At 43.1% G+C, this 9,465-nt stretch overlaps 1 protein-coding gene across 1 annotated transcript; it reads right to left on the bottom strand.

The window, feature by feature from the left end:
• Positions 1-220: 220 nt before the first annotated feature.
• On the bottom strand, positions 221-8,942 carry dpp7 (dipeptidyl-peptidase 7). The gene is made up of 13 exons (XM_080894728.1): positions 8,751-8,942; positions 6,713-6,833; positions 6,494-6,633; positions 6,088-6,251; positions 5,334-5,469; positions 3,654-3,735; positions 3,283-3,449; positions 2,737-2,797; positions 1,907-2,025; positions 1,228-1,384; positions 746-810; positions 598-668; positions 221-513 (listed from the first exon to the last, which is right to left on the bottom strand). The coding sequence occupies exons 1-13, from the start codon at positions 8,919-8,921 to the stop codon at positions 402-404; spliced, it is 1,566 nt and encodes a 521-aa protein (XP_080750854.1). The 5' UTR covers positions 8,922-8,942; the 3' UTR covers positions 221-401.
• Between the last annotated feature and the right edge of the window lie 523 nt (positions 8,943-9,465).

The following is a 9,465-nucleotide window of genomic DNA, read 5'->3' as shown; positions in this document are numbered from 1 at the left end:
ACTTTCACAGTCAGCCTTCTTGTTTCTTGCCTTAGAGGTGCAGCTTCTGTCTTACCGTATCGTCACCAGTTCACTGCTTTTGCTTCTTCACCTGGAGGTAAATGTGTTCGCCGTTCAGAGAAATGGGGGCGGGGCAGTATGCAGATGTATGCAGATGTGTGCAGATTCCAAAACACTGCTGGTTTGGAATGATCCTGATTTACTAACATATGCATTGAAAAAAGTACAAATTTAAAATGAAATTACAATGAATACATTTACAAACTGGTGTTTCATTTTTACATTTCACTTTATTTATTTCAATATTTTTAAAAATAAATTTATTTAACATTGAACAGTCTCAAAAAGCTGCAGTCTGATTCTTCTGTAACTGCAGTTCGAATATTCTTGTGTGAACGTGCTCAAACAAACTTTTGTAATCTGGTCCTCTCCATCTTCACCCAATGTGCAATCAGGTCTGCTTCTGTCTTCCTGGCACTAATCACTGACACTGGATCAGCCTCATTAGAACCCCTGCAGAAAACCATATGAAGCAATTGCACATTTTTGGGAGGTTTCAGGAGTTTCTATAAAAAGTGAAAAATGCTCTTGCTGTACCTCAGGTCCAGATGATGGGCTCCTCCAGATATGTTGAGTGCTATCAGTGAGTCACTCAGGGATGTGCGCACCTAAAGCACAAAGAGCTAAGTAACACACATGAAACAGAAGCTTTACTGAATTATAGCTAATTGGTTGACACACTTACCCCTCCGTTGGCCCATGGGTCCAGGTCTCCATTGGAGAAAATAATGTTGCTGGCTGTGGAGAGAGCTGCACACACGAGACTTCATTAGAAACACTAACCGAGAGACAAATGTATTCAAACTTTATGGCAACAAGAAGTTTTTCGTCGTACTTCTTGTTTCACTTTATACAACATGGCTCATTCACACGAGCACTTCTATCTAATGTTAACGTACATTCATACTTTGGCATGCAGCCTGGGATCAAACCACCAGTTCTCTAATTAGGGGACGACCTGCTTGACCTCCTGAACTACAAGCCAGCCCAGCAGAACTGGTGAAATGTCTGTGCTGCAGGCAGGCATGTAGAAAAGCGCGATATAAGACACAGTCCATTTACTATGTAGTTTGTGGCTCTAATCAACAAACCATTTCCTTTATTGAGCCACGTGCAATATAACTTCTAAATGTCAGTCTCATCAGTCTGTTGGTCTTCAGCTCTCACCGTCACCCCAAAACTGGATGTTGAGCCAACCCGGTCGTGGAACCACACCCCAGCGTTTGGAGCAGTACAGCCTGCGGTCTTCCTCAGTGAAAGGCATCGGAGGAAACATGTCCGTCACATTGTTGCTCTCGTAACATAGCTCGATCTCCGTGCATGCCTGCAACGACACAGACGCAGGTTCATCAACATCAGAAAGGATAATATCCAGTTACTCACAGTTAAAATGATCTAAATCTAACTTTCCAAAGCACTGTAGTACTGCCTCGGGGCTTCTTCTGCTCTGTTATCGGTATCAACAATTCCACAAATTGTGTCTTTTAAGATCCATGTTTACATGATTCAAACCCATGTCTACTAATCTACTGTTCCACCCCTGGATTCACATCTGGAGCCAGATCCAAACATCTCTGTGCAGAGTCACTAAAACTGGACTCACCAAAGCACAAAGATAAATCTGAATCATTTTATGAATGGGGAAAGGCAAAAAATGCACATGTTTAATCAGAGGAGACTGGTGACTGGGATAACTTTCACTTTAGTGCTCTGGAAGCAACAGGAGGAGACGAGGTCGGCGAAACATACTACGACTGTGGCATCCCTGAAAATACCCATTCTGCCACAGTGCATCAGTAATGTCACACATGTGGTATTACTAATTCACCAGTGGGTGTTGGAGTACCTGGTAGTCCCAGGCCAGGCTGTCGAAGCCCAGCCCACACCCAGTGGGATCAGCACACTCCAAATACAGGCTGTACAGGTCAAAACAGGGCAGAATCCCGGTGGCGTTGTATACGATCGCTGAAAGATGAAAGAGACATACAGACGTGTTATTAACCTTCGGAGCGAGAGAGAGAGAAAACGCAAAAGCCCAACATTGTTAAAAGTACCAAAGGTCCACACCGAAGGCCTCATTAAGTGACATAAAGGTTTATATACAACAGTGATCAAATAAAATATTAACACAAGGAATTTGAAGAACTAATCATACAGTGGTGCAAACGTCATTAGTGAAAACCAGCAGCAAGGTTTGGTACAGTTTATAGAGAACGGTCTGAATTATTTACTGAAAACAAAAAGTGTCACATGGAGTGGGTGTAACGGGTGGTCCATGATGGACAGCAGTTCACTCGTGAACTTCTCAGACACCTCCAGATCCTGGACCACGATGCTTCTAGCCTGCCCCCTAGACTCAGGCCTCTCCACCACATCATCAGCAAACCTGAAGCTTAGGTACAGTTAAGCGAGCCAGTCTAAAGCAGGCTGCAGTGAGAAGAGGTGTTTGAACAATGGTTACATAATAGTGCAAGTTATTTAAGGGTTGGTTGTGCGTGACGCGGTCATTACAATCACCAGCCAATCAGGATGGGCAGAAATACGCAGGGAGGGGAATCCCATAGAGACACATGGAAATGAATGTCGGGAGTGAGAAGTGCTACTTCCTTGTTGTCCCTATGCTCTGTCCTAGCTGTGCTGTTTAAACAAAGTTTTGATCATCACTGAAAGTCTCACCTGCAGTGTCTCTGAGGTTACCCAGCAGGTCCGATCCTCCCAGCATGGTTTCACAGGCTACCTGGAAGACAAAGCTGTGTCACCTTTGTCTGGGGGGCTTCATGCTGGTGTTAAGTTGTTCACAATGATCACCTTTACTCTATAATAAAACATTTCTAGGAGTGAGCTCTTCCATTATCATGCTCCCTGATATCAATGAAACGTGTTGGGGAGGGTATCCAAGGCTCGACCAGCCTCAAGCACGGCTTATCATTTAAATAACACAAAATCTAATGACATGAAGCAGACGGCCTCATTGCATCTTATTATAACACTATGGCTTCTGTTGGTGTGGCATCCTTTGTAAATGTGTTTATACTTTAATGAAATCTGTCATCGGCCCTCAGAGAGGTCTTCTCCAACCGGTAGCCCTGACCAGTAACCGTATCCTTGCTAGTGAAAGACTTATTATGGTCTCGGATTTCTCTGTAACACAGTGTTATTTATAGCATTCTGTCAAATTATAGTCTGGAAAAGACGCCACACGTCCTTCTTCAGCCTGTGTACCTTGACAGGATTGGCAGGCATGTTCCCCATGAAGTGAGTACTGTAAGGGTAGTCCAGCATGGCCATCAGGGTGAAGGCATTCCTTAGAAAACCATTCAGCTGGTGGATGTCCTGGGCAGATGATAGAGGCTTGCACAGGGCAAACGCTGATTGAATGTGACGATACTCTGGCGACAACAACAGAGAGTTTTTCATTATCAGTTACTTTACTTTTTATTACAGGACTTTCCAACTACAAGTAGCACCACATATTCTTTATCAGAAGTCCTCGACAAAGAGAAAATAAACCTTTTGTGCGATGTGCTGCTATAGCAACACTGCGTCACTGAATATTTAAATAGCAGTTCAAATTAAAGCCATCTTTTCATTACCCTGCGATTCAGCCAGTTCTTTCAGCTGATGAAAAGCTCCTCTCACAGCATCTGTGCAGTCAGAGGAAACACTCTCAAAGTCCTGGAGCCAAAGAAAGATCAGTTTGACGGTTACTGCAACGCTATGGTAGGAAAACACTTTCATTTCAGTAGCATGGCAACGCTGAGGAGCCAAAGAAAACTGACACAGGGTTGAAAGTTCCTGCAGGACATGGTTTCCATTATTAACATACATCCCCTAGCTGATGGTCATGAGAGCACATAATCATTATGTACAGTCCTGATCAAAGGGCCGCACCTCCACAAACCACGTAAACCCCAAACACAGAAATCAAACATGAACCCAGTAATGAGTGCACCGTTATTATTGATCACTTCAATGCTTGATGCGAGCGTTTCCATGAGGTGAGTGGGAAAATTTCTCCAAGTGGTGAAGACGGTTGCATGAAGGGCATCTACTGCCTGGAACTGTTTTTGTAAACTTTGCCATCCATCCACAAAGGATCTCAGTTGGATTTAGATCAGGGGAACACGCAGGATGGTCCAACAGAGGGATGTTATCCTCCTGGGAGAAGTCCTTTGTCCTACGGGCATTGTGTGCTGTAGCATCATCCTGTTGAAAAACCAAGTCGTTACCACACAGATGAGGGCCCTCGGTCATGAGGGATGCTCTCTGCAACATCTGGACTCAGCCAGCGTTTGACGCCCCTGCACCTCCTTGTTCCACTGAAGGAAAAGCACCCCAGACCATTATGGCGCCCCCTCCACTGTGGCGCATAGAAAACACCTCAGGTGGGATCTGCTTGTCATGCTGATAACATTGGAAACCATCAAGGTTACATTTGTCCTCCTCAGAGACTAAAACTTTCTTGTCAGTCTACAATCAAGACGTTTCCTTGTGAATAACTACCGAAGGTTAGGAGGTCCAAGAGTTTTAGCAGAACTACTGTGTGTATTGCAGTCTGCACACTTCAGACATGACAGATCCACAGTGATCTGCAAATGTACGTGGAGGCTTGCCTGTAAATCAGGGGTTCTTTAGCCCCGAGGTCACTCAGCAAGTACCACCAGGTGGCATATTACTCAGTCTTCACAATACAACACAAACTGTGCTTCTCCTTTCTTTGTCAGCTTTATTACTGAAACACAATGAACTCGATGCCAGCTCCAACATCCGAGGAAAATGCAATGGTTACTATAGAGCCTGGGATGAGTTTCAGTCAGCGCATTGTTCATATAAGTAAATAATGGAAGCAACACAGGTTCCTTTTGATTAAACCCAATAATCAAGTATCAGAGCAGAAGTGCAGTGATTCTGACTCTGCAATCTCTTCTTCTTTAATCCTGGCTCATTCTGTCCAACCCAGTAAGACCATAACGCATTAAAACAGCAACAACAACACGAAAACACTGCATGTCAGCAAACGTCCTCAGCTGAGGAAGTGCAGTGGGCAGGATAATCCTCGTGTGAAGCTTATACATGAAGTAAATACATGGGCTCACTTCCTTTTTCAACAACAACACTGGGCCTGTTTAAAAGCTCTGTTTGGTTGGTTTGTCCATACTTGCAGCTTAGTTAAAGATCACTTTAAAGTGGGTGGATACAGAAAAGTCTTTCCATGTTTGCCTCTCAATCATACAGCGTCACGAGCTGGGAGAGAAGGAAAGGAAGCAACTTACACTCGCAACATCTCGGAAAAACTGCCTGGAGTCTCCCAGGCCAGCAGTGGACAGGATGGGGGCGCTGGCGGCCAGAGCTCCAGCCACTATGTTTGGATATTTGAGTCTCATATAAACTGACAACATCCCACCATAACTGCAGGAGCAGATACAATAAACAACAGATCAGCATATATCATAAAGAAGACTCACACATGCCAGAATTGTAAATACCTGTGTGTTTAAACTTGTCAACTTATTATTCGTTTATCATTTTACACTTCAGGAACACACAGAGGTTACTGAAGCTTGCACTCTGCGGCTCCTGTTAGATCTGGTGTCTGATTCCCAAACACTATTTATCCTGGAAATGTCTTTTAGTAACCTTACACTGTCAGAACAGAGAAGCTTGTTTCATTGCAGGCTGCTGCTTTAGTTCAGTGCGTGAGCAGCTGGGTTCAAGCCTGACCTTTGACCTTTGCTGCATGTCTTAACCACATTTCCTGTCCATCTCTACTTAATATCCAATTTAAAAAATTATTTTAAGAATGAGTAAAAATCTAATTAAAGCAAGTTATTAGAAATTGGAATCAAAAGTTGTTATGTCTAGGGGCAGGATATACACATTCATTTAAACCGGCTTTAACAGGCTTTGTTGATATGCCCAAATATTATATTAAAGTAAAGAAATAAATACCTACAGTGTAAAGCACAGCTAAAGGCAAGTCACACAAGCAGAGAACAATGATGTCGGTGTGAGTTAGGGGCATCGTACCTGCCACCGAACACGATGGCTGGACAGTCTGTGGCTCCCAGCTGCTGTTTCAGCTCAGTGATCATGATGGCGTAGTCAGCCAGGGCTTGCTCCACCGTCAGCAGGCTGATCTGAGGTATGTTGAAGGAGTCTTTCTCAAATGGTAGCGATTTGCCGTAGTACCTCTGTTAGACAGAAACAAGCAAACAAGAAGTTCAAGCTTTAAGCAACAATCAGAAGACGGGCAGCCACGGTCCAGCTGCTGCAGCTCACAGGTCCAGCATGAGGACGTCCTCCTACATCCTCATGCTTTACTCTAGCTTCAGCTTTACTCTACTTGCCTTTTTGTTACACGAGGTGCAAATAGTCTTGAGCCACTAATAGACTGGTCACAAACACTGTCTGAGTTGTAAAAGAATCTTCTTACATGCTCAGCAAATATGACCAGCGCCCTCTGCTGTGCAGCCAGCTCTGTGATGAATCCAGAATTCAGGGCAAATTCCCAGATGTCTCCTTCATTGCCAGTGTAGAAGAAGATGGGTCCAAAGCCTTTTTCCCAGTACTGATCTAAGAGGACAGGAGACACCGATATTACGGATCACTTGCTGCTGAATGTCTTATATTATTAACAGGGAACTACATTCACCTGTGATCAGGTAGCGCTGATTAAATGTCCCATTTCCCATACTGTTGAAGTTGAAGTGATCCAGAGTCTGAGTGAAAAACTTCTCTGTGAACCGTGGATCTGCGTCATGATGCTGTCGTGACTAGAAAAAGGAATGAAATGCATAAAGATCAAGACTTTAAACAGGAGTGTCATTTTACATTGTGAATTATTGTTACTGGTTTGTGCACAAACTGGTAACTTTTTTCCTCAATCAGGCATTTAATGGTCATTTCAAATCCATGTCTGATATCTGTAGTATGGAAACCATCTAGATAGAAAATGGGTATTCTCACCAGTGACAACTATAATAATAATAATAATAATAATAATAATGGATTGCATTAATATAGCACTTTTCGAGACCCTCAAAGCGCTTTACAACACCACTATTCAGTCACTCTCACATTCACACACTGGTGGAGGCAGCTACAGGTGTAGCCACAGCTGCCCTGGCGCACTGACAGAAGTGAGGCTGCCATATCGCACCATCGGCCCCTCTGGCCATCACCAGCAGGCGGGAGGTGAAGCGTCTTGCCCAAGGACACAACGACCAAGACTGTCCGAGCCGGGGCTCGAACCGGCAACCTTCCAATCACAAGACGAACTGCCAACTCTTGAGCCACGATCGAATATCTGAATAATTTTCAGATATTTGAATTATTAAATGAAAACTTACAACAGTTATAATTGGGAACTGAGAAGCATATAAACCTGTAGGCTCCAGTCCACACACCACAAACAAATCCCTGTTGAAGCTCAAGCTCTGCTGGGCCGAAGTCAACAAAACACTCAGCTTTATCACTCTGGGCTCTTGGCGTTCCCAACGTTCCCATGTTGTCTGTAGAGTATAACCCAGCTGTCCTGGGATGGAGCCTCCACTTTACCATTGCGCCTCATCCTTTAAAAGTAATGTGCATGTGCACGATGTATACTGCGCTGCTATTCTCCTCCTCTGACACACAAACGGAAATCAACTGATTTCACAAAAACCAATAAGTGGGATCAATAAGAAATCCAAGGAACTGGTTCTTGGTTCCCATCCCTAGTTTTAATGGAGTTAAACTATTTAATGATAAAATATCAGTAGTTGTAATTGAATTACAGATATCTACAACAGACACTTACATTGGTGAGAATAACAAAAATTAAGAACCAACTACTGAGAAATTAAGAGTTTTTATTTAATCATGAATATCTTTCCTTGGAAATTTGCTGTGGGCACAAATCCAATTATTGGCATTAGTAAATCCATGTTTGCCCACTATTTCCTGTGGAAAAATAAACCAGGTCTGCTAAAAACCATCGTAGTGTGACTTTCGCCCTTCTTCAAATCTGTGAACACTCAGAGAATTTCATGTTTAACTGCAGAACCAAAACATAGCAGGGGAAGTAAGTATTGCTGACTCTGCAACATTGCTCAGTTACAAAAAATAAAGTCTCTAATTTTTTATGGTAGTTTCATTATAAGAGAGACAGACAGAAAAACACATCACATAAGCAACACCAGCTGATTGTGTTCATCTGGACGTTTCGTCATCATCAGCTGACGTCTTCAGTCTCAGCTGACTGCAGGTTTCCAACCTTATAAACAGGACGTTTGCACAGTGACTGAAACGAGCAGCAGTGAATGAACACTGGGCTGGGAGGTCAGCTTATGATCATTCATAATTTGGGTGTTGGTCTTCCCGAGTTTTTATATGACGTTGTCAATCACAGAGTCAATCTAAAGCAAAAATATTGCCATGAATTATTGTAACGGTGCAGGTCGCTCAGCACGAAATAAACGATGGAGCATGAAATGACGTTTTAATATTTGACCGCACAGCTTTAGCAATTCATCTCCAACCATGAAAATCAGCGCCTGAGCAAACTTACAACATCAGGTGTTCACCTGATTTTCCGGCTGTAGTTTAAAAACGCGCTTTACATGAACACAGACCGAGCAGCCAGTTAGGCTAACTGGATCACGAGACTCTGGCCGGAAGTAAGGCATGATGAAAACATTGTGTCACGTTACCTGCAAATACGTGTGCGGCAGACTGTGCAGCACGTCAACACACAAGACGAGCGCCACGGAGGACAAAATGAATCTCATGTCCACGGATGTCACCAAAATCACGTCACAGTACAACTGGCCAGAAAGTCCTTTAGTTTTTAAATTCCCGACTACGCCTGCGTCGCACGTCATATGATCCAACGTCGCAGTGATGTGTTTAAGTGCCTTCTTGAATAAGTCGGAATTTCCAGGTTCACAGTCCCGTACCCGAGTACGCGGAAACAAATCTCCGAGAATACGTTTGTTCTTTGTAGAAGTAACATGACAAGATTTAACACATATAAAAACACTCTCTCAAAATACTCTAAATACCCTTCTACTCTAGTCAGTATCTGCATTAAAATTACCTGACAGCAAAATGAAAATAAACAAAAATGAAATGTCACCGTATACATGGTACCGTGAAAGAGTCTTGAGCCACTTCTCAGTTTTCTGGTTAAATATTTCTGCTTGAGAAATGGGAAAAATATTGAATTACTGACAGCTCTAAAGAGATCGAAAGTCAATATTTGGCGTGACCAACAGGGCCTGAATTCTCTTTAGTAAGTTTCTTTATAATTTCTTGAATTTATCCAACATTTCTCGAAGCTTTTTCGAGTAGATTCTTTGGGAATTTGGGTTTTTCTTCTGTTATCTGTTAGGATGATCTCATGCTGATTGAATAATGCTGAAATCC

This window comes from Rhamphochromis sp. 'chilingali', assembly GCF_963969265.1.
Source record: "Rhamphochromis sp. 'chilingali' genome assembly, chromosome: 10".
Taxonomy (NCBI): Eukaryota; Metazoa; Chordata; class Actinopteri; order Cichliformes; family Cichlidae; genus Rhamphochromis; species Rhamphochromis sp. 'chilingali'.
This window is presented reverse-complemented; position numbering and strand designations above follow the sequence as displayed.